The sequence below is a fragment of the Capra hircus genome, chromosome 18, assembly GCF_001704415.2.
Source record: "Capra hircus breed San Clemente chromosome 18, ASM170441v1, whole genome shotgun sequence".
NCBI classification, from domain to species: Eukaryota; Metazoa; Chordata; class Mammalia; order Artiodactyla; family Bovidae; genus Capra; species Capra hircus.
The window spans coordinates 14,317,195-14,342,503 of NC_030825.1; the positions used below are offsets into that span (position 1 = coordinate 14,317,195).

The 25,309-nt window shown below is 54.3% G+C and overlaps 1 protein-coding gene across 3 annotated transcripts in view; it reads right to left on the bottom strand.

The window, feature by feature from the left end:
* The window catches only part of FBXO31 (F-box protein 31), a 41,658-nt gene continuing 16,897 nt past the window's right edge, over positions 549-25,309 (bottom strand). For 2 of the 3 annotated variants that reach the window (XM_018061827.1, XM_018061826.1), the window contains 8 exons: positions 18,388-18,464; positions 13,394-13,561; positions 12,747-12,821; positions 7,971-8,080; positions 7,198-7,351; positions 5,990-6,357; positions 4,521-4,745; positions 549-800 (listed from right to left, as the gene is read on the bottom strand). In XM_018061827.1, coding sequence (XP_017917316.1) covers positions 4,523-4,745; positions 5,990-6,357; positions 7,198-7,351; positions 7,971-8,080; positions 12,747-12,821; positions 13,394-13,561; positions 18,388-18,464 — 1,175 coding nt within the window. In that variant the 3' untranslated portion in view covers positions 549-800; positions 4,521-4,522. Of the gene's footprint in view, positions 801-1,808; positions 4,746-5,989; positions 6,358-7,197; positions 7,352-7,970; positions 8,081-12,746; positions 12,822-13,393; positions 13,562-18,387; positions 18,465-25,309 lie in introns of all 3 variants that reach the window. The other variant, XR_001919434.1, reaches the window with a different exon arrangement.

A 25,309-nucleotide genomic window follows, 5' to 3' on the forward strand; every position in this document is an offset into this window, starting at 1 on the left:
CAGCCCCAGCCCTTCTCAGGAATCCAGGCCCAGCTGGATGGGAACGTGATGTAGTTTTACTTTCTACACTATTTGAATGTTTCACAAGAATATTACTCTTGTAAACAGGTGAAAATAATACATAAATGAGCTCCTCAGCTGTCTACTCAGCCACTGAGCACGTCCCTGCCCTTATCTATCCCACCCTTCGGTTCTCAGAAATGGCAACTTAGACTTCAGACCAAGAGAACCCACTGCAGCCCTGCCCCTGGGGAGAGGGTACAGGTCCCAGACCAAACGGAGGGATCCAGGGGCCTACCATTGTCTGGGTTCCCAAGGGTCACTCACCACTCTGTTCCATAACTGGGAAAATCACAACTATCCAGACCGGGTGTAAGAAGCACAGGCCCCTCGGGGAGGCCCCACCCCCGCACCGGTGACCCAGTCCCCTCTGTCGACCAACAACCACTCTCCTGTGATTGGCCCTTGCCCACATCCAGAGCCCATGTCACTTAGGGCTCCAGGCTCCACCTGAATCATAACCCAAAAGAAACAAACTACAAAGCACACAAGATTTCGAAAGCTGCTTTATGGAGAAACAGCATCCCAAGGTCATCGTCCAGGTCACAAGTCAGACCTTCCTGGGGTCCTGACCTGCCCCACCCGGCAAGCCAGAGCAGATGCCTGAGAGTGATCACAGCCTCCATCTCAACTGCTGTCTTCATCATTTGGGGGGTGGGGTTTCAAGATCAAACAGGTGCATGTTTTTCTTCTCCAAGCGGGCTTCATGATCTCAAACCACAACCAAAATTAGAATTAGGCTAAAAAAAAAAAAAAAAAGCAAAGGGTTCTTATCCCTTCACATGTTCTGGCAGGTCTCCCTGCAAGCACAGAAAGGACCCAGAAGAAGGCTACTTTTCTGCTGGAGCCTCAGGTGTCATTGCTGGTGACCCTGGGCCCCGGAAGGCTGGCCTGCCAGCTGCTGAGCTATAAACAACACAGCACTCCATGTGGTTCCCATTCACAGTATCAGGCAAACTGACGGCATGTGGCTTTCTTCTCTGTCTAAATAGTTCTGAGAACATACAAAGTACACTGCAGATCTTCTCCCAAAAGTGAAGACAGAGAACGTATCCTATGTTAACACTGGGATGGACTCTGTGAACTGAGGCATCTTACCCTCAAGGCAGGTGAGGACTACATGAGAACACTCACATAAGGATTCTTAAAGGTTAAAACATGGAAGTATCCAGGAGAACACAGCTACCGAGTCACAGTCAGGTGCTCCCAGTCCACACTTGAGATACCACAGTCACAAGGAACTCAGGGAATTCCCCAAATGACAAGGGGCCGAGCAGGTTTCTGACCCGCTCCGGCTCAGCTCACAAGCACTAAAAAGACCTTTCAGCGGCAGTGGGAGAAAGCCCAGGCAACCTGAAAAGTGAAGTCCTGAAGTGTCAGACAAGAGGGCAGCTGGCTGAGGGAGGAGTCTGGCCGTCTGGGAAAGACTCCAAGTTGTCAGTGAGGAAGGCAGGACAGCTTCACCCCTGGGCTTGTTCTGCAGGCAGCGGGAATGTAGCTAGACAGCTGTGCGCTTTCCCACCCTCCTCATCGGCCAGGGACACAGGTACCCTGCACAGAGCGGGGACACCAGGCCTGGTGTCAGGGCCGGAGGAGCCAGGCAGCAGTGGCCTGGAGCACAGCCACAGTGAGCTGGACTGTCCCAGAGGAGGGGCCAGGGCAAGGCTAGGAAGGGAGGTTCCAGCCTGAACCGACAGAGGAAGGAAATTGAAACCCTCCCAACACAATGCCCCTAAACCTGTTCTCACCCAGCATTAGATGCTGGAGCTCTGAGCCCCGGGAGGCACGGGGGGAGGGCAAGGAACAGATCCGGGTATAGTGTCAGGCCTACATCATGAAGCCAAAAAAAAAAAGGTCATTTGACACAGCCTCACACCAAACACCTCCAGCCCCAACATGAAGAATCCCCTTGACCTGTGTCTGAAATCTCCAATCACGTTTCTAATCGACTCCCAGAGCGTGGAGCCCTCCAGGTATGCAGAGAGGTATCCCTCCACCCCATACCCAACCTCACGGCAGCAAAAGTGGCAGTGAAGGTGATGCCCACCATGGGGAACATCCAAAGACCACCCAAGGTCCACCTGCCACCCCCAGATCAAGCCCCACAAGAGCATGACCAGGCCCCAACCTGGGTCATTAGAGATCCCCATTGGAACCGATTTATCAAAAGCCTCAGGCAACACCCTCTGCCTTTTTGAATCCTTGCCTACAGTGAGTTAACTGGTTGGAAGTTCCCCTCCTGGGCCGGCTGACCATCCACCATGATGGGGAGTGGCCGGTACTGGGTTTGTGCACAGAACTGCCAATCTGCACACCTCACCTACTGAACTGTAAACTAAGTACAGCTGGGCGACGAGGAGACCTCTGGGCAGATGACAAGCCCACGCCCTTCACTCCTACTGCCCTGCCCGGCGACACCCAGGCTGCTGCCACCCACAGGCCCCACCTGACACCCGAGACGGAGGCCAACGTGAATGCGGCCAGCAGCCCAAGGTTATTTTAGTCACTGTTAGTGGCAACCATGCATAGGCCAGATACTAGAGGCAGGATAGCATTTAGTTTAGGATTGGTTTTTAATCAGAAGTGCTCATCTTTACAATGCTGGGGGCCTCAGACAGAGACAGTCCCTTAGCTCTGGGTAAAACACGCATTTTCTTGATTTTATTTAAACAATGGTGAAACCTAGAGAGAAACAGCCTAGCGCCCAGCTGTCCTCCGTTTTCACTGTCCTCAAGGCTTTGTGGCTGCACCATCGGGGACAGCCACGCTTGGCACAAGAGAAGAACAGCCGCGCTATGAGAGGGGGGAGGGCAACAGGCTTTGAGGCTCAGTCCTGCGAGATACAGAAACTGGGACCACGTCCCCACCCGACCGCGGGTCCTGCTGGAAGGACCTGGGAGGTGTGCGGTGGTGTCTCTGATGAGACTCGGCTGATGGTGCCCAGCAATGGCCCAGGGCGGCCCCCACAGAGTCCTGGTCCTGGGAGGGTTAGTTTCCATTTCAGGGCCATGCCCAGAGCTTGTTGCTTCTGAGCAAAGGAAGGCAGGCCCAAGTAGCCAAATGGACTGAAGCAGGGACTGAAGTTATTTGAGAAAAGGGCCAGTCAGGAAGAATTCTACCAGGAAACACAGGACACAGTTAATGGGGCGCCTCAGGTTGGGCTCTACGTGAAAGCACCACAGAGCTGCCCCCTCCCTGGGGTGCCCAGAGTGAGGGCTCAGCGCAGTCCACCCACTGAGGACAAGAAGCTGGGACGCAACAGAGTCCATCTACCCTGGGGAGCCACCGGCCCTGGTAGGCAGCTGTGGTGATGCTCTGTGGGCTGGAGGGGGGGCTGAGCAGAACTCCAGCAGGTCTGTGCCGGGGCACATGGGGCTCCATTCTTCAGGGGATGGCAAGATCAGGCCTCGCAGGGGTTCCCAAATGCAGGGTCAACACGACAACGGGGACAGCGCCAGCGGAAGAGTCAGCGGCCGGCGTCTCCATGCTGGAGGGGCCTGGTCCCCTGACACTTCCAGAAAGCTGCCCTCTCCCCTGCAGAGGGGCGTCAAACACCCAGCACGACCCCTCCCGATGTTCTGCCCCTTTCAAGAGTGGCATCTCGTAAACCACGCAGGGGAGCAGACGTGGGTCATCTCCGAGGGGCCCTGTCCCTGTTCTGAGACTGGCGGCTGCAACTCAGTCTCACACCAGTGAGTGTGGGGTGGGGGAGCAGGGAGGGCGCGCAGTGACTGCCTGTCATAACAGCTGCAGCGCAGGTCTCGGTTCTAAACCTGAGAGGCATGGCAGGCACCCTGTGCTGTGGGGAGCAGGGCCAGGTGGCACTGGACCAGGGCCACCGAGCTGCCGGACGGCCTGCAGTGGGCATCTCCTCGTGACCTGTATCACCGGCCCCATTCACTGATCTTGGAAACTGAGATCGGAGTGACGTGCATTTGTCCAAAATCCAAGTGAGTAGGTGGAGAAGTGGGTCTCGAGCCCCACCCCATCTCCCCGGAGCTCCTATTCTGCACACAGCGCCCCCACCCACCCAGGCTGCATGGAAGCCAGCGTGGCCTTCCGGCTTGCTCCCCGCAGAGGGGATGGTGGAGCCAGCACGCCTGCCCCAGGACTCCTTCCACGAGCTGGAGGCAGCAGACCCCATGCATGCGGAGTGACCCTCCCTGGAGGAGGACTGTGTTCTCCCTAGAAAACAGCCAGTCTCTCCAGTTCAGTCCCTACACGCCCCATGGCCCATCCTCCAGATCAGCTTGCTCTGGTTCTGTTGCTTTTTTCAAGACATGCTCAGCCCTCCTGTTGCTACTGGCGGATATGCAGGCGTGCGGTGCGCTTTGTGGAAAGCGTCTGGGCGGCAACGCCGAGGCTCCTGCGAGCAGGGGGGTGTCGGGTGTTGGCCAAGTCCCCCCGAGCGCATGCTGCTGCCCTCCCAGCCCTGAGCCACCCGCCGAGGGGAGGCGGACCATCAGGAGGTGAAGGACTGGATGTTCTTGAGCATCTCCTCAAAGGCCTGTGGGGACGGGGCGTCTGCGTTCCGGAAGGCGGCCTGGACCCTGCTGTACAGGCTGAAGGACTTCAGCTCCAGCCAGATGAACCCGAAGCGGTCCTCGTCAAATAGGACGAAGACCCCGGGGGTGCGCTCAGGGCTGGTGAAGCCGTGGCCGGCGATGAGGCCGGTGCCGTAGAAACTGAACAAAAATAAGAGAGTGTGGGGAGAGAGGGTGAGTGGGGCCCTTGAAGGCATGTGGTGGCCCAGGCCCAACACCTTGTGGTCCAGGACATTCTGGAACACCCCCACCCCCCACCAGACATCCCACGTGGGCTACGTCCACCATCTTCCAGCAGTGGGCAATCCGCGGAGTCTGGCTGGTGGGTTCCGCACCTTCCAGGAGACTGGTGTTCACTTAGAGGGTATGAGCAGGCCTGCTGCTTCGCCCCGGATGGCTGGGCTCACCCTGCCGACTGCAGCTCTCTACCAACTCACCCAACGAAAGGATGAGGGTCTCAGGCAGCTCCCCCTGGTATTGCTGCCCCAAAGTGTACATCTTCATGGCACAGACCCAGGCAACAGAAACCTCGGTTCCCGGGATAGTCATGTACACGTGTGAACAACTCAAATGTAGTCAATGACTTATCTGCATGTAAAAGCAAAACTTGCAAATACCCGTTACAGCCACGTTTGGAGACTCGGGCTCTACTGCGTTTATGTCTTTCTTACAAAGAACTCAGTGTTTCTGACAGATGACGAGGAGTTGGGACTGGCCTGACCCTCCCAGTGTGTGGAATAATGCCCAGGACCCCACCTCTGCCTACCACACTGAGGCTCTGCTGGGCAGGAGGGAACTGCAGCCCTGCACCTGAGGGCCTGCAGCTCAGATGGCTCCTGGGCACCAAACTTGGACACACAGAAACATGTGCTGCAGAGGCTCTGCAGCTGGGCCAGGGAACGCACACACCCCTCCCAGCCGAGCCCCTAACAGCCAACTTGGGGTGGAGACCCTCTGGTGACATAGCGGGGGCTGGACCAGAGCTTCCAGGCTGGCTCTGCCCGAAGGCTCTGAGCTGGCCTTGAGGTGCTGCAAGTTGTCAAGTTTCCCAGGGATGAGAGATCTGTCTCCTTTATGACTTTCAAAAATTCACAGCAGGTGAAGTTACACTGGAACACTATTGTGTACACCTCCCTCTGGAAAACCCATATTCAGCCTCTTTTATCACAACGGTATTAACATGAAGAGGATGTAATAGATTTTGTCTGTCAAGTCCTCTCCCTTCGGGGAGCTCGGCGTGGGGCCCAGGGAGTAGCATTGGCCACCCGGGACCTGGAACACGTGGGCAGAGCTTCCCACGGTGCAATGCCGGGGTGAGCCCCACCCCAGGCTGCCTCTGTGCTGGTCTGGCAGGGGACCCCGGGAGCCCACGCCCCAATCCTTACCACATCCTGCAGGTCCGGGGATAGTCCTCATTCCTTGAGCTCACGCCCACTGGCAGCACAAACGGCTGCCCCTGCCCCGACTGGGCAGGTGGCTCAGCCGCGGCCGCAGCCCCTCCATCCCCAGGTGCCTGGGCCGGCTCAGCGGGTGGCTCCTCGCAGGGCTGGGGGCTCTGCCGGCCGAGACCCTCGGCGTCCTCGGGCCCGCCTTCCTGCTCCTTCTCTTGCTCCTGGCGCACCTGCTCACGCACCTCCAGGACGACGCGGGAGAGCTCATTGAAGTCGTGCAGGCTCTCAGCATCAGGCAGCTGGATGCGGTGCCTGAGGTCAATCTCCACCGTCTGCTGCCCAGCAGGGATGTTGGGGTCGCCCTGTGGAGCCAGTGTGCAGCCGTCAGCAGGCTCAGAGACCGCGCTGAGCTTCCAGCCCCAGTCCTGCCTCCAGCCGAGGGCGCTTGCTGAGCCTTTCCACTGGTTTGGCAGTGACCCCCTACCAGTCGGAATATCTGATACGTCCTTAAAAAAAACAGTGCCCAGAGCAGGCAGCCTCCTGTGAAAGGCCTTTGAGGACAGGGAATGACAGTACCCACGGGTGACCCTGGGAGGGCCCATAGGCACCCCTACACCGAAGACCTTGGGTGGGAGCCACCCTATGTTGACAGCTGAAGCGGCGGAGCCTCGAGAGGTCTGTGAACCCTCCCCAGTCAGGCAGGGCCGGCCGGAAATGCCAGCCCAGACTGTGTGCCTGGAAAAGGAGACAAGGGGCCCTTCGTCCAGGGCCCGCACTCAACTCAACAGCTCTCCCGGCATGTTCCCGAGCTGCTGAGGCCCAGACAGGCAGTGGGGGCCCAAGTGCTAAAGCAGAGGGTCACCCAGGGAGCTCCTGGAGCCTCGCACCCAGCCTACCCCCATTAAGTCAGAGCCTCTGTGGTGGGGCCAGCATCAGGGTCTTTTCTGCCTCCTCAGGGATCCTGGGGTGTGACCAGAGCTGAGGGCTATGCAGGGAAGGCTGCCTTGGAAATGTTCAGAATCCCCAGGGGATCATGTGAAAGGTGGGCCCTGAATCAGGTCCGGGTGGGGCCCAAGATGCCAAGTTCCCGGCAAGCCCCCTGGGGAAGTCTAGGGCCTGCTCTGAGTAGCTGGGGAGCAGCCCGAGCCACCCTTTGCCAGGATTATGTGATCATGTCCACGTGGTGCTGGGCCCGGACCCACCGTGATCTTCGTGCCCCGGGCATGCTTCCCGTGGAAGCTGAGCATGACGATCTCCAGGCCGTGGCTGCCGTAGGTGCCCTTGAAGAGGCCCGGCCTGATGAGGTCATCCGGGCGGCTGGGCGGGAGGTAGATGCGGCGGTAGGTCAGGCAGTTGCTGTTGGGGGTGCGGGGGGGAGCGTAGTGTGAGAGCATGACTGGCACCGCCCACAGGCGTGGGGGTAGAACATGGGGCTCACGCCCACTGGCTATGCTGCACAGGGTGGGCCACGTTAGGCTCCCCCCAAAGGCCAGTCGGAACAGGGGCACCCCCTCCTTCCTGAACTCCGCTCACCCCAATGCATGGGTGCCCACACACCTCACACCTTCTCCAGCACCCTGGGGTGGGGACTCCTGAGGCTGGCAAGGGGCCAAACAGAGGGAGCAGGAGAGAGTCAGAGGGCAGAGAGCATGAGAGCGAAGGGGGGCTAAGGGCTGCCCAGGTGGGCATGGGAAAGGGAACATGAGGCTCTAACATACAGGCCAGGCCTGTGAGAAAACAGCTGGTGGATTACGGTGGTCAGACAGGGAGAAAACAGACACCAAGGTGGGTCAGGAGATAGGGCCTCTGGCCATAGTACCCAGAGAGAGCAGGACTGTGCTCAAAGTACCCATAGGGACCATGTTCACAGTACCCAGAAGAGGGGGACTGTGTTCACAGCACCCAGAAGAGAGGGACTGTGAACACAGCACCAGGGAGGGAAAGACTGCCCGCCCCAGCCAGGGGCTGCACTCACTCGTACTGACTGGTGTAGATGAACTTCATCAGGATGAGCTCCTGCATGTGCTCGTGGAAAATGTCCTCCAGTGTCCGGCCCCACTCCTCCCTCAGCCATGTGCGGAATTCCTTCCAAGAGAACACAGGTCACAAAACCACCCCGACACGAGGGCGCGGAGAGGCTGCCTGCTGTGGTGGTGCGTGGACAGCATGAAGACGGAAGCCGGGCAGGAGGGGCAGGAGCGCGTGCATTCGTCCTCCCAGCTCCCAGCCTCCCTTCCTGTTGCGCCCGGGGCTCTGGTCCCCGCTTTCCCAACTGCAACGGGAAGGACACGTAGGGACCATGGGCGTCCTTCGTGGAGGCTGGGGCCACAGCATATGTCAAGAGCGCCTGGGAGGCAGCTGTGTGAGCCTCGCTTCCGTGCCAGAAGGCGCCATCTACGCTGAGCCTGGTTGTCAGGCTTCTGGGGGAGCGGGCACATCAGACCCCCGTGCTGGCCACGTCTGCTTTCTGCAGCCCCCAGTGAGTAAAGGACAGGGATGGGCAGGGTGGAGGGTGTGGGCACCTGTCTTTAAAACCTGTCTTTCTAGTTATGTTCAGTAAGTATATTTGTAAAAGGAAAGCTTTTTAAACAGAGCATCCATGAAGCCCCATAATTCATTATGGCGTCAAGCTATGCGAAGGATATTTAGTGCCTCATTGTTTCATTCTGTACATTCAACATAGCTAATCCACACCTATGTGTTCCTAACTCAGTACAGTGTTTCCAGTGACTATCTAGAATTAGCTCTACAAACAGAAGCAAAAACAATTTACTAAAAAAAAAAACCTACTATCTGTAAACTGCTTTAATATGTTACTGCCCAAACCCTGGCAAAGAATAGAAATTACTAGTGACTGAAATAAACAACTGTTAGACCTATAAGGTCAATAAATAATAATTAACTGAATTTTTTATATACTAACGCAACAAAATTGGAAAATGAAAGCTTTAAAATCCTATTTACAACAGCCTCAAAAAACACACCAGAGAAGGCAATGGCGCCCCACTCCAGTGCTCTTGCCTGGAAAATCCCATGGATGGAGGAGCCTGGTGGGCTGCAGTCCATGGGGTCGCTGAGGGTCGGACAGGACTGAGCGACTTTACTTTCACTTTTCACTTTCATGCATTGGAGAGGGAAATGGCAACCCACTCCAGTATTCTTGCCTGGAGAATCCCAGGGACAGAGGAGCCTAGTGGGCTGCCGTCTATGGGGTCGCACAGAGTCGGACACGCCTGAAGCGACTTAGCAGCAGCAGCAGCAAAAGACACACAGACTTAGGAATAAATACACAAAGCATGGGTGATACTTCTACTCTGAAAAACCCAAGATGCTGCTGAAAGGGGGTGAAGAGGCCCACAGGTCAGAGACACCTGTGGCCCGAAAGACTCAGTATTAGGTCTGCAACTGTCTCAACACCAGGCCAGCCGTAATCCCATCAGATTCTCTGGAGAAACTGCTGAGCTGATTCTGAAATCCCTTTGGAACATACAGAGAAACTTTGCAAGAGAACAAGGCTAGAGGACGCACGCTAATGTGACTGACCCACTACAAAGCGACAGTAACCAAGACGGCGGCTGAGCGGGAGGTCAGATCTAAGGAGAGACCTGGCTGCAGTTCACTGTGGCCTCATGGTTAGGACTCTGGGTTTTCACTGCCATGGACCAGGCTCATTCTCTGGTCAGGGAACTGAGACACTGCGAGACATGCGGTGCTGCCGAAAAAAAAAAGAGAGAGACTAGAAACACCCACATGTGTCTCAGGAATGGCCTTTCAACCACAGCATCCAAGCCACCCAACAGGGAAAAAGTCTTTCTTTTCCACAAATGGGGCACAAACCGGACAACCACAGGGAACAAAGAAGCGATCCCCACCAATACAGTAACCATTCATGACAGGTCACAGACCGAAACGTATCGTGAAGCTACCAGACTCCTAAAAACAATCACAGACAGAAACACACTCTTTGCAGTCTGGGGCTAAAACAATAACCACAAAAGAAAAAATCTCACAGGTTAAGACTTCATCAAAATCAAAACCTCCCACTTATGTGGCTGAACTCATGGAGGAAAGGCCCTTAAAAAAAAAAAAATCAAATAGAGAAATAACAGATGAAGATGGAGGTGAGGGAATGTAGCGAGCAAGGATTTCAGTGCTGTCATCACAAAATCAGACTGGAGCTGAGAGCCAAGAAACTGGCTTGTGAACTGCCATAATCTTATTTCCCTCGCATGAGGTCAGTCATTAGGAATACCAACCAGGCCCAATTACTCAGAACAGACACACTCACTATGAAATTATCTCATCAGATATGTATCCACAAGGAGAAACACGGGGGCAGAAAACATGTCAGACAAGAAGTCCATTACAGATGCAGGGCTGGCTCCCCATGGCCAACACCCCACCGCCATCGCCTCGTTCTGCACAGCGGCCTAGGAGCTGGGTGCTAACACCTTCCCTGGTCTACAGAACTTTCCAGAGCCACACAGCTAGCAGGTGACAGAATTAAAGCTAATAACCCAAGGCCACATGCTCACCGGTCTCATCTCTGCCACAGCCAATCAGGGCTGGCAGGAGTGCAGCAGGGCAGAGGGCCCCACGTGCCATGGTGGGCTGGTAAACAGGAACCAGCAAATTAACAACGTGGGAAAACGGTCTGCGGTGCAGTCTGGAGTACCGTCAGGGCCTTTTATACAATCCCACTTTTGCAGAGTCCAGGCAGCAGTCACGAAAATAATCCCCAGTGTCTCTCCTGGGCGGCTCCAACCAGGCCTGCCTCTAAGCCATTGACCACTCAATGCTCCAAATCACCCATGACCACAGGCAATCTCAGGGCCCCATTTTACAGACAAGGGCTGAGGCTCCTGGAGGGAAGGTCCCTCGAGCATGTGGTCAAAGGATGACAGGGGAACAGCTGAGCACAAACCCCACGTCCGACTGCAGGACAGTCACACACCTATGGTTGTTACACCAAAGCAAGATGATGGATGGAATGCTGCATAAACTAAAGTCTGCAGAGACATCCCGGGCCGTCCGGTGGTTAAGACTCTGTGCTTCCAAAGCAAGGGGCATGGGTTCAATCCCTGGTCAGGGAACTAAGATCCTGCATGTCACACAGCACAGCCAAAAAAAAAACAGTTTGTAAAGAATATTAATGAGACTGGGAAATGTTTCTGGAATACCAGTTAAGCCAAAAAACAAAAAAGAAAAAACAGAAAAACTATCTAAATTAGACAGACCACAGTGACATCATAAAGGCCGAGGGAAACAAGGGATGATGGAGAATGGACTTGCGGAGGCCACCCTGGTGGAGGCCATGTCAGCACTCTTCTCCCTCTGGATTCTGAGCATTCTGCATCTGATGGTGACAGTTCAGGAAGTATCATTTTGGGAAGGCGGTGAGAAAGTATGTAAGACAAAGGAAAGCAAAATAAAAGCAACTGTGTGCAATGGAGGGCATCCAGAGCCACAAGCTTTATGCATGGCCGAGCACGCCGCGGGTGGGACCCGCCACCTTCTCCTCCCTTTCCCACCCTGCTCCTCCTCACAGCTCCCCCAACCTCCGATTTCCAGAAGCCTCAGGCCGCAGGATCTAGACAGATAGGGGTGGGTATGGTGGCTCAGCCTTGCCATCCCATCCAGGAAGAAAGCAGGCACCATCTGCAGTGGGAGTCAGACAACAGGCGCACAGCTGGGGTCTGGGCAGACAAGGCCCTGAACTACCCTTGGGGGCCCCAGGGATGAGGCTGCAGCTTCAGGCGGGGCAGGTAAAGAGCAAGCGCAACACCCCAGTCCCAAGAGGGCCAAGACAGTCTGGATGTGGCCTCGGAAGCGGCACAAAGCTGGTAGGTAACCCAGAGCATGCGGAGGTGGAGGTGGGGGCGGGGTGTTGGCAAGCCTCAGGAGGCAGTTTATGCAGAGCAGGCTTTGGGCGTTGATAAGGGCAGAGAAGGGCTGGGGTGGGGCTTCCTCCCTGAGCAGAGGGAGGGGTGAGAGCCAGCAGGGCCTGTAGGGGCCAGGGCTCAGAGCCAAGGACAGGTCTCCGCCTGGAGACAGTGATAAGCACAGTGATAAGTTTACCCTCCTGCCCTCTGAGGCCACCAGGAGTCCTCGACTCCCTTGGGAAGCACCACTGTGGCCCAGAATTTTACGTGATTATCAACCATTAGAGCACAGGGTGGCTCAGGCTTTCACCTTATCTTCAGAGCCATCAGGATTCCTCTCCCCCTGGAGCCTGAAGCCACTCTTTAGGTCCGCAAGACTCAGCTAAGAGTGGGGATGTCTCAGCTGACAAGTGAATCCACAGAAGAATCCCATCCTCTAACTCCCCACTTGCAGGGAGAGACAAAGAGAGGTGGAGAGATGGAGCACAAGGAGCCAGCAGAGAGAGGCCAGCAGAGAGATGCCAGGCAGCTGAGATGGGCAGAGTGACCATGGGCCAGATGGCGAGCTCCCCGCCCCGGGACTCGGGGGTGGACCCCCCAGCACCTCAGGCAACCCAGCCTCTGGCTGTAAGGGGTTCGCCCTGATAAAGCCTCTGGTCTCCCCACAACTCACACCTGCAATGAGACCCCACAGCCCTCAGGCCTCTTGTCAAGGGTCAATGGAGAAGCAGTCAGAGAACCACTTCTACTCAGCGTGTTTACCCTCAGCCTGGCACACACATCCACACCATGAGGATGAGGCCGGGACACGGCCTCCCTTCACACGTCCACCCTCCCGTCACTCCCCGGGACAGCAGGGTCGGCCTCACCTCCTGCCGCCCGCCAGACATCCTGTGGTGGTCCGTCTGGTTGCACTTGGTGGAGAACTCGTCCTTCTTCACGATCTTGAGTGTCCATAAGACAGAGAGAGGGTCACCAGTGAGCCCTGGTAGCCCCATCAGAGCAGGGGTGCACCAGCCCCTCCCACTCCCATGCCCCCCATTATCCGGGGGCCCCAGAGGCCGCCAGATCGCAGCCTGTCCCAGAAGGGTACTCGGGATCCCCTGAGCACAGGCTTCCTTCCCAGGGGAGGCATCACGGCTCCCAGGGGGCATCCCAGAGCCGCACTCTCCTCCTGAGGCAGCGAGGATGTGGGCTCGCTCACTCACTCGCTGGTGGCTATCTGCCAGGCCCATACCCGAGAGTAAAACGTCTTATTCCAAGCAGACACCCTTGCAAAGGAGGAGAAAAGAACCTTGCTTGGAAGGACAAATGGTTCCAAGTGGAGGCAGAAGCAGGGATGGCTCCAGCCAGTGAATCTCTGAGGCAAGGTAGCAGCATCAACAGCACCCAGAAGGCCTGGGCCAAGCCTGAACCCCCGCTCCTGCTGACTGGCCCAGGCTGGGGGCGCTGCTGGGAAGGCCCTGGCAGGCAGCTGGCACTGGGCCCCGGGAGCAGCAAGGAGCCCTGGCCTCACCTGGACGTGGCCATTGTGGGGCCCTCTGTGGCCGTACATGCACTCCACCGTGGCCGACTTCCTCTCCATCAGATGGATTCGGAACAGGGGCTTGAACCGCATTGGGTCGTCCACGTGAGGGTCGTGGGGAGGCAGGTACATCCAGCCAATGATGAACAAGCCATCCACCTGTGTGCAGGTCCACACGAGGGTGAGGGTGGGGTGGGTGAGGCACAGTATCCCCACCCTAATCCTCCTTATGATTATACAGTGGAAGTGAGAAATAGATTTAAGGGAATAGATCTGATAGACAGTGCCTGATGAACTATGGACGGAGGTTCGTGACATTGTACAGGAGACGGGGAGCAAGACCATCCCCATGGAAAAAAAATGCAAAAAAGCAAAATGGCTGCCTGGGGAGGCCTTATAAATAGCTGTGAAAAGAAGACAAGCGAAAACAAAGGAGAAAAGGAAAGATATAAGCATCTGAATGCAGAGTTCCAAAGAATAGCAAGGAGCGATAAGAAAGTCTTCCTCAGTGATCAATGCAAAGAAATAGTGGAAAACAACAGAATGGGAAAGACTAGAGATCTCGTCAAGAAAATCAGAGATACCAAGGGAACATTTCATGCAAAGATGGGCTCGATAAAGGACAGAAATGGTATGGACCAAACAGAAGCAGAAGATATTAAGGAGAGGTGGCAAGAATACACAGAAGAACTGTACAAAAAAGATCTTCATGACCAAGATAATCACGATGGTGTGATCACTCATCTAGAACCAGACATCCTGGAATGTGAGGTCAAGTTGGCCTTAGAAAGCATCACTATGAACAAAGCTTGTGGAGGTGATGGAATTCCAATTGAACTTGTTCAAATCCTGAAAGATGATGCTGTGGAAGTGCTGCACTCAATATGCCAGCAAATTTGGAAAACTCAGCAGTGGCCACAGGACTGGAAAAGGTCAGTTTTCATTCCAATCCCAAAGAAAGGCAATGGCAAACAATGCTCAAACTACCGCACAACTGCACTCATCTCACACGTTAGTAAAGTAATGCTCAAAATTCTCCAAGCCAGGCTTCAGCAATATGTGAACTGTGAACTTCCAGATGTTCAAGCTGGTTTTAGAAAAGGCAGAGGAACTAGAGATCAAATTGCCAAGATCTGGTGGATCATCGAAAAAGCAAGAGAGTTCCAGAAAAACATCTATGTCTGCTTTATTGACTATGCCAAAGCCTTTGACTGTGTGGATCACAATAAACTGTGGAAAATTCTGAAAGAGATGGGCATACCAGACCACCTGACCTGCCTCTTGAGAAACCTATATGCAGGTCAGGAAGTAACAGTTAGAACTGGACATGCAACAACAGACTGGTTCCAAATAGGACAAGGAGTACATCAAGGCTGTATATTGTCACCCTTCTTATTTAACTTCTATGCAGAGTACACCATGAGAAACGGTGAGCTGGAAGAAGCACAAGCTGGAATCAAGATTGCCGGGAGAAATATCAATAACCTCAGATATGCAGATGACACCACCCTTATGGCAGAAAGTGAAGAGGAACTAAAAAGCCTCTTGATGAAAGTGAAAGAGGAGAGTGAAAAAGTTGGCTTAAAGCTCAACATTCAGAAAACGAAGATCATGGCATCCGGTCCCATCACTTCATGGGAAATAGATGGGGAAACGGTTGAAACAGAGTCAGACTTTATTTTTGGGACTCCAAAATCACTGCAGATGGTGACTGCAGCCATGAAATTAAAAGACGCTTATTCCTTGGAAGGAAAGTCATGACCAACCTAGATAGCATATTGAAAAGCAGAGACATTACTTTGCCAACAAAGGTCTGTCTAGTCAAGGCTATGGTTTTTCCACTGGTCATGTATGGATGTGAGAGTTGGACTGTGAAGAAAGCTGAGCGCCGAAGAATTGATGCTTTTGAACTGTGGTGTTGGAGAAGACTCTTGAGAGTCCCTTGGACTGCAAGGAGATCCAACCAGTCCATTCTGAAGGAGATCAGCCCTGGGATTTCTTTGGAAGGAATGATGCTAAAGCTGAAACTGCAGTACTTTGGCCACCTCATGTGAAGAGTTGACTCATTGGAAAAGACTGTGATGCTGGGAGGGATTGGGGGCAGGAGGAGAAGGGGACGACAGAGGATGAGAATGTTGGATGGCATCACTGACTCAATGGATGTGAGTGTAAGTGAACTCCGGGAGATGGTGATGGACAGGGAGGCCTGGCGTGCTGCGATTCATGGGGTCGCAAAGAATTGGACACAACTGAGCGACTGAACTGAACTGAACTGAACGCCCCCCCCACCCCACAGTGAGGACCAGCCACACCCACATCCCAGTCCTGCGGGGACCCAGAGCGGCAGGACGAGCACGGTCTCTCCCGCCATTGCTGCTGCTGCTAAGTCGCTTCAGTTGTGTCCAACTCTGTGCGACTCCAGAGATGGCAGCCCACCAGGCCCCCCCTGTCCCTGGGATTGTCCAGGTAAGAACACTGGAGTGGGTTGCCATTGCCTTCTCCAATGCAGGAAGTGAAAAGTGAAAGGGAAGTCGCTCAGTCGTGTCCAACTCTTTGCAACCCCATGGACTGCAGCCTACCAGGCTCCTCCATCCATGGGATTCTCCAGCAAGAGTACTGGAGTGGGTTGCCATTGCCTTCTCCTACCATTAATTAATTATTAATTAAATAACTAATTTAAGTAGTTTATCCAACATGAAACGTGGTAGCTAAAGCTGGTAACACTGTTACATCATTGAAATATGCTGAGAAACAGAAATCACAGTTCTCCCCACCCCTCACAAAGGGATCAAACTGTGAGGTAATGGGCACCTTGACTAACTAGAAGGGGGACTCCTTCCATGATGTTACTTGTGCCTCAAATCGCCGCAAAATACACTTGACAGACCTCACAGCTTTGGTGACTATACTAAGCCAAGCTGAAGAAATTAACTGATTTTTCAATAGAAAATACAGCAGTGAGACCTGGATCCAAGCAAGCCTCTGGGAGAGAGTGTCCAGCTCTGAAGCGGGCATGGGGGGTGGGGCAAGGGAAGAAGCCCAAAGACACAAGAAAGAAGCCGGAGTGATTCAGAGAGCGACCCCCAACAGGGCAGCTGAACCCGAGAAGAAATGGGGCGCTGCTCTTGCCAGGGGAGACTCAGGAGCCAAAACCAACGAGCGGCAGGAGGGCCTGGCTTAGATCCTGAGGCGGATGAGCCAGCAGCTGAGGGTGGTTCTGAGACGGGCGGGGAGCCCGAGCGTGGACGGAGCCTCAGGTGACCCGGGGACCAGGGCCGCTGCAGTGAGCTGCGGCAGAACCTCACGTGTGTGGGTGCCGCAGTAAGAGACCCGCGCTGAAGCACAAACACGCACCGACAGGGGCCTGGGGTTTGCATTAAAATATTGAAAAGAAAAGGAGAAGGGGCCGTGAATTTGGCACCAGGCAGCTGCCAGGAGGCGGGCATCTGGGCGCCACCCTGCCGCCCTGTGTGTGTCTAGAGCGCCACAAGATGAAAGCGGCGACAGGGGCAGAGGGGACAGTGCCGGCACCACACTCAGAAAGTGTGCGTTCTCGTGGAGGGCGGGCGCCTCTGCCGCCCCCACGGCGCCCCCCAGCCAGTCCTGCCTCCTCCGGGGCGTTGAGTCCCCAGCCTCTGGTTCCAGCGACAGAGGAGGACGGAACTCAGCCACTAGCCATCTGAGAGGAGGGCTAGTTGGCGGTGTTCTGTCATGGGCCCCACTTTCCCCCAATTATCCCCTGCTTTCAGAAGCCCTATTACTCACCGCCAGTAAGAAAAACAATGACCCCCTCCCGCACTGAAACTAAGGAGAGGACGTGCCCACGCTGGGAGCTGTCTGGCTTGTCCCCGGGAGAACATTCTAACAGCAAGGCTTCCCTGGCGGTATTTAATATTGAACAAATGTGAAGTGAGTTTCTCAACAGATGTTTCCACTACATTATACGGAATATGAAGCAATATTTATCCCTAACCAAACCCCACCTGGTGAGCAAAACCCAGAGTCACCAGAGTCACCTGGCAGTCCACGCGAACCTGGCTCCCGGGACCCTGAGAGCCGCAGCAAGGCAGATCCGCCAGCCGTCACCCTGGACTCAGGCTTCTGGCCCGCCGGGTGTATGTGCAGCAAGACGGAAGCAGAGGTGGACCCCAGGCTGCCGGAAGGACCCCTGGCTTGGTTTTCCCTGCACTGCCAGCCACAGTGACACTACGGCCTGGGCGCCTGCCTGGAGCTCGGTGAGTACAAGGCCCCGCCCAGCTTCTGTCCCAGAGGCTGTAGTCCTGTCAGCAAGAACACCAGCAAGGGCCGTATCCTCCTTGATGCCAACTCCAGTTAAAGCCAAGGAAAGTCAGGTCTGAATTTTTTTAAATGGACCCAAAAATTGATCAGCTAGTTTTTTACATAAGATAGGCAAGCATATAAAGATTAAAACCAAAAGACTTTTCTCCTGGCTACCATCAAGGAGCTTATATCAAACAGCCGCTCCTGCTGGGACCAGCCATAAAGGCTGAATAAAGGGAAGTTAAAATGCTGCTTGAGGAGGCAGAGGGCAGGCTTGCAGAGGAGGGACAGGTGCCTGCCACGACCCCACGCACGTGACACACAGACCCTGGAGCAGAGCCAGCAAGGGCCTTCCATCCAGGGCCAGCCTCTGAGGGCCCCACACTGCCTCCTGTCCTTTCAGACCCTGATTTAGGGCAAAGGGCCTGTGCACGACCCAAGACGGGAGTGTCCGGGGCCTGGACAATCAATGGCCCTTGGTGTCCAAGAGGCAGGGACCAGGTAAAGCATTTTTAATCACAAAGTCCCTGCATGTGGTGGGGGCCAAGAACTACTTAGAACGAATCTTTGCTCATTTAGAAAATAACACCTGGCCCGTTGAGTCTTTGGGACTATGTCAGGCGGGAACCGCTCTGGCCTGCCCCTCGGGCAGGTGGACAAAGTCCCATGCACAAGAATCCAGGCCCGAGGCTCGTCAGACTTACCACCACGTTCAGCAGTCCTCCGTACGGCCCGATATCTGGCTGCCACAAGCCCAGGATGTGTCTGTATCGGTGAAGCACTACAGGGAGAGAGAGAAGACAGGGCTTCGCTGTAGAGTCAGCTGCCCTCCATGCAGAGTCAGTAATCAGAGGGAAGGGCGTTGGCGGGGGGTGGGGCTTGAGCAGAGGTCACTCATGAAGGCTCACAAGAGAGCCGTGCCAACAAACGGGGCTTCAAGTAAACCTTACAACTTCCTAAATCATTCTAAGAGTAAAAATGTCTTTAGAAAGCATGATAACGGGGTCATTTCGAGACCCGGCCTCTGCGTATCAGCTCCAGTGATGAGGAACTGCTGCCTCTAAAGACATGCAGTGGGCACCCTGGTAGGTGATGAGCCTCCCATCAGTTTCCACGATGGAGTAAGCATGGGACTCTTTACCAGGGGCGGAGTCCAAAATGTCACGGGGCTGTAGAGTAAGATTTAAATCGGGTCATCCTTCTTTAAAAACAAAACACATTCCTGCCTATTTCGAAAGCAATGCATGTATATTTACCGGGGGCAACGAGAGAAAAGGGCACTTGAGGCCGACCTGAGATCCCACTGCATGGCCACGGCCAGTGCAGCAGATGTCCTGGGAAAAGTCCCTCACTTCCGCTTCCGTTGCATGGGTATTTGTGGAGTGAATAGCGAAAAGCGAGAACGTGAAAAGAGAAGCAAACTGCACAAAGAAGTGAACCAGCTCATGCGGGGCCCTGCCTGCCAGCTGCAGGGCCTGGGGTCTCACCACAGCCAGTGTGTGGTGCTAGAATTCATCTGTCAACTGGATTTGCCCATGGGGGCCAGGGGTGGGCAGACATTCTTGGTCAAACATTATTCTGGTGTGTGTGTGTGTTCCTAGATGAGGGTGACATTTCAATCTGCCATCTGACAGAGAAAGCAGATGGCCCTCCCTCGTGTGCTAGGCCGTGTCCAATCAGTTGAAGGACTGAGCAGAAGACGGCTGGTGCTCCAGTGAGTATGACGGAGCTCCTCCTGCCTGGCTGAAAGCTGGGAGATCAGTCTTTTCTAACTTCAAACTCTAATCACAGGCTCTTCCTGAAGTGGACAAAAAGGCTAACCCTCCCACAAACAGGGGAGTTTCCTCTTGGCTAACTGTGTTGAGCTGGGACATTGGTCTTTTCCAGCCTTCAGATCTGAACTGAAACATGGGATCTTCCTGGGTCTGGAGCCTGCCAGACTTCGAACTGGAGCTACATCATTGGCTCCTCTGGGTCTCCAGGCTGCTGACTGGAGCCTATGGTCAGGGTCTCCATAGTTGTGCAACCCAACCTCTTATACTGCTTTCTTTCTATATGAAGGAACTGGTTCTGTGTCTGAAAACCTTGGCTAACACCCAGTGGGAGCTGTGGATGGTCTCATAGTGCAGGAGCTGCATCATCACAACTTCAGGGAGGAAGGCCAGGCAGCAGGGTCCAGAGGGACCTGAGCGCAGACCGCAGCTCTGTGGCCACCACTTAGTCTGGCGTACAGGGATGGGGAAAGCGGGTCCAGCACCATCCCAAGCCCACAGGGCGTGCAGAAGACTGGTGGGAATGTTCTACCAGCCTCCCTCAGGTTGCAGCCTCAGGACATGCGTCTTCTGAGTCGGCTTACAAGACACACATTAAAGTCAGTGGCTGTCTCATGGCCGTGCCCTGACAGGTTTTGTGTTTATTAAGCAAGCAATAATAAGCGGGGTCAGAGTCACAAGCGAATACTGAGCTCCAGACAGCGCAGCACACACACACGTGTTCAGGGGAAAAACAGACTAATGTCTGCCACTCACCTAGAAACACAGCACATTATACGGCAGATGGGTGGACAGGTGTGTGGGGGTGAGGTGGGGCGGAGAGCTACGGAGTCAGGTACGTGGGCGCTCACAGCACAATTCTCTCTACTTTTCTGTTATGTTTTTTAAATGCTGCCATAGAACTGTGGAGAAAAAATCAAATGGGCCCATACAGCATGGCCTTCTCTTGTCTCCGGCCTTCCATCTTTCCAAGATCAATCAATCTGATCCCGAAGCCCCTGGAAAGTCTGTTCAAAGAATCTGCCACCAACTTGGCAATTTCCAAAGGGGAGTTCCTTCTTCTGCTTTAAAACCAGCATCTCTCTGAAAAAAAAAGAGTCCAGCCTCCCGTGTGTGTTGAGAGCACCAGCTGCCTCTGGATTGCACACTCTACACAGGTGAGCACACACGGGTGTGCCCCTGGCTCCTGCCAACACAAGGCTGGCCCACCCAGCCTGGGCCCCCAGGACAGTTGGAGGGAAAGTCAGAGACCACCAATGTCAGGTGGGCTGGGGTACTGGCCCAGAGGCACTCGATTCCCTAAGATAACATGATGCCTGTGCTTTACAACGTATTCTTCAGAAAGTCTCAGGGTTAGTCCAGGAGAAGCGACCTGACAAGCCCCAGCGGCCCTCGGGCTGAAGCGTCCACTTGAGTTACATAAAATTTCAGAGTGAGGATGGGGAGGACAGCCCCGTGTGCATGGTGGTCGCCTGTGCCTGGGCCTGTTGGGAGGCCGGCTCTAAAGCGCCACGGCCACAGGATGGAACAAGCACGGACAAGCTCAAGAACCTGCCCTTGGGCTCGCCTCTGACCCACGCCCGCACCCTGCCTCAGGCAGAGGAGGGGCCCTCGGGTTTAGGACGGAGTCCCCAGCACCTCTTGGCCTAGGTGCTCAACACACCCCAGGGCTCTCCACCTGGAGGAGGATCCCCAGCTCAACAAGCCCTCCTTCCACAGTCTCCAAACACGCATTGACCACTCAAGTCAGGTGAGTGAAGTGGGATTCAGTCCCACTTACTGAATGGGGCTGGAGAAGGGAATGGCAACCCACCCCAGTACTCTTCCCTGGAGAATTCAATGGACAGGGGAACCTGGAGAGCTACAGTCCATGGGGCCGCAAAGAGTCGGACATGACTGAGCGCCTGACACACACACACACTGAATGGGGCACACCTAACACCAGCCCACGTGCAGACAGCGGGCTTGGGACCTGAGCCAGCCAGTGGACGGGGTCAGACCCTTCAGGGGCTGTTCCACCAGAAGCAGGCGTGCTCAAAGGGCCCAACTCCTAGGAATCCAGGGAAGACGGACGTTCCAGTTCACAGGCAAAGGAACCAGAAACCAGAGAACCACACTTTAACTCAGTGAGAACAATGAAAATGCTCCTGCTCTCAGCCCGATGAAGCAGGACTTGGGCCTTCCAGAAGGAGCACTGGCTCAGAGACCCTGCCGACCACTGATCCCCAAGGTCAGCGTGGTTGTGTTCAAAAAACCAGCCTAGGTTCTTAGGTCACCCCACCACCACCACCAAAACAGGAACAATGGTCCAAGATGACTAAGGAACCTCTCAGCCCAGGAGCTAACAGAAAAACACTCTGTCCTAATCAGGGCCAGCCGATTCTCATCTGCCAACGGGTCACTTAATAAGCCAAGTGGGAAACTCCGACACACTCGGAAACACCCAGCCTAAAAGACCCAGCTCTCCTCGGCATGAACTGGGACTGAGCAGTCCCTTCCCTGCTGTCCTGCCAGCAGCTGCCACGGCCCACCACACTCGGGGCAGCCGGCCCACCACCCACAAGCCCATAACATCATTCTTGAATCACTACATCTGTCGTCCAGAACTGAGGTTTCGGGCTCAAAGGAAAACCCTATATGCAACTGACGGTATCTCCTGCCACCGACTAGAAACTTTTGGTAGCTGGAATAAAATCAGAGGAGAAAACACTTCCAAACCCACTCTGTGAGGCCAGCATGACCCTGATTCTAAAACCAGACAAGAACATCATGAGAAAAAACAAATTAAAGGCCAATATTCCTGCTGAACACAGATGCAAATATCCTCAATAAAGTATCAGCAAACCAAAAAGGACCACACACCACGATGAAGGGAGTTTTATCCAGGGAGGCAAGGATGACATAAAAGCCGCAAATCAATCAATGCGACACACCACATTCACAAAATGAAGGCTAACAACCACGGGAGCCTCTCCATACACGCAGGAAAGGTCTTTGACAAAATGCAACATCCATTTATGAGAAAAGGATATGGAGGGAACGTACCTCAACACAATAGAGGCCATGTGTGACAAACCCACAGCCAGCAGCACGTCAAACGTGAAGAGCAAAAAGCTTCTGAAAAACAAGGATCCCCACTCTCCCCATTTTCACTCAGTGTAGGATTGGAAGTCCAAGCCAGAGCAATCAGACAAGAAAAAGAAATAGAAGGTATTCATGTTGAAAAGGAAGAAATAAAGCTGTCACCATTTTGCAGATGACATGTTACCATACCCGAAAGACACCATCAAAAACTTAGACTGAATACCTGAATTACATAATGTGGCAGGATACAAAATCGATAAACAGAACAAAGTCAGGAGAAACGTCCCACAGACACACACTCTCCTCTCTCAGACACACACCCCACTGGTGCCCACAGCCCATTCCAGGAGCACCCTTCTGCTTTATTCTTTCCGATGGTCTCCTGCCTTTCTCCGCAGCCATCCTGCAATGTGTTCTCTGCTCTGCTTGGCACACTGGGCTTTGGAGAGGACTTCCTCTCCAACGACTCCACCTTGTGTCATCTATACCTGAGGATTAAAAATGGCCTGGCCATCTCCTCACCCATGGGGGAGATGTTCCACTAAACACCTCATGTCTACTTGAGCAACCTGGAGCACCGCCAGGATGCTGGGTCTCAGCCGCAAAGCCCAGAGCCCTACAGGTACACGAGGTTATTTTTAAGTTCAAAGTGCACCATCAATTCACACACACACACATGTGCTAGATCCATCATAAAGGCGACACACACCCCCCTGGTACAATCCCAACATCTTACAGACACGGATTGTCAAGACTGTCAGTTAGCTACACACACACCCCCCAGGAGCAGCTGATCTGGGCCACAAGGCTGCAGAGAGACTGTGTCTCTCAGGTCCAAGGGAATGAGGGCCAGAAGACTTCAGGGGACCTGGGGACCTGAGGTCCCATGGCTCCAGGCAGAGCACAAGCGGACAAGGAAGAGCCCAGGGCCTCGCTCCTCACAAGCCAGTCGTCACAGCCGACGTGTCTGGAGCTCGGGAGAACATCAGAGCACAAATATCAAGGAGCCCTCAGTTAGGACACCTTAGGACACTGGAACCTGGAACAACACCTGGGCGTACAGAAGCTCAAGCTCAGTTGAAATTGATTTTTCTTTTTTTCACGCATGCTAATTTTCCCCTGATATTCTAGTAGGCCATCTAAAATAACAGACCAGTTCTCAGAGAAAGGCAACCAAGGCTGACAACTGGTTATTGTCACTGTGTTCTAGATCTTCCAGGCGTTCCACTGTGCTTTTATAACTGCACTCACAGCTCGAGGCGCCAGCATTCCCCCACTAAACCGGGTCCTAAAGGCAGCGTCAGCTACAAGCAATGGGGACAGCGTGCACGCAGCTCTGGTCCAGACGCTCGAGATGTGGCCTCCCAGAAGCGTGGTGAACCATCGGGACTCAGGACTCATCCTCATCACTGCAGGAAGCTTCTCTCCACCCTCTGGGCACAGAAAAGGACACCTTTCAAAACAACGTGAGGCACTTCCTGGTCCCGGTCACCCCCAGAGGCGTGTCAGAATTCCACATCAGCCTGACAGTGTAAGTCCTGGAAGAAGCCTGTGACAGCCCTGTGACATGATAACCTCTAAGTGCTTGTCTGTTTGTGTCTAAAAGCCAGCGACACCTGGTTCCCCTCAGCACAGCCAGCGCCATCGATCCGCTGTTCTCATTGATACCCGAAACGTCACCATCTGTCCCATGGGGCTGGAGATGGCGCCTGGCTCACTGACTGCTGGGCGCGGGGGGAACAGCACAGCCTAGGACAGAGTGTTCCAGAGAGCCCACTCCCAAGAGGGCCAGAAAAGGATCAGGACTCACGTCTTCAGCCAGCCAGCCCAGCCCGGGCATGTGGTGACCACTCCCACACCAGTCCCCTGGGCCTGGGTGACACACGAGGCGGCTTTATAAGTGCACAGTGCCCAGACAGCGCCCCAGAGCACACTGCCCACACCTGGGCAGCCCTGCCCAGACTTCGGGATGACCCCTGAGTAAAACAGGACTGGCCAGCACACGGCGGCTACATGGAGTCTGGTGAGGGTTAGGAAAAATTCCACCAATGACTATTCTCTCTGTTCTAACCAGTTTTTGTTGAAAACTATGCTCTTTGGACTTCCTTAGTGGCTCAGATGGTAAAGCATCTGTCTACAATGCAGGAGACCCGGGTTCGATCCCTGGATTGGGAAGATCCCCTGGAGAAGGAAATGGCAATCCATTCCAGTACTATTGCCTGGAAAATCCCATGGACAGAGGGGCCTGGTAGGCTACAGTCCATGGGGTCGCAAAGAGTCGGACACGACCGAGCGACTTCACTTTCATGCTCTTCTAAGACTCGGGAGCGGGTCTGCTCAACGCAGACAACGCTGGCCCCTGGATGCCCAGACGGGTGGGGAAAAGAGCAGGAGAGGGCTCCCTGTGCTTCTCAAAAATGTGAAAACAGCTTCCAGTGCATCCTGGCTCAACCCAATACAAACAGAGACAGCATTCGTCCCCTGTGGAACACGGCTTAGGAAGATGTCTGGAGCTCAACTGATGCCCATCAAAGGAGGAAATACCCACTATTTCTACGTACTTTTGTTGTGTGTGTATATGTGTGTGTAAACTTTTTACGTTGACATCTACTGTTAACACATGATGACTACAAAGCCTGGACGGGAACACTCACATTTCATCTCAGAAGAGGTAGGTTTTAAGGCTCCTACTGTCTCAAGAAGTGATAAATGTTAAAATGCACAGCAACACACGCTCGTGCTTGCTACAACCCCAAACCCAAAGCAGCTG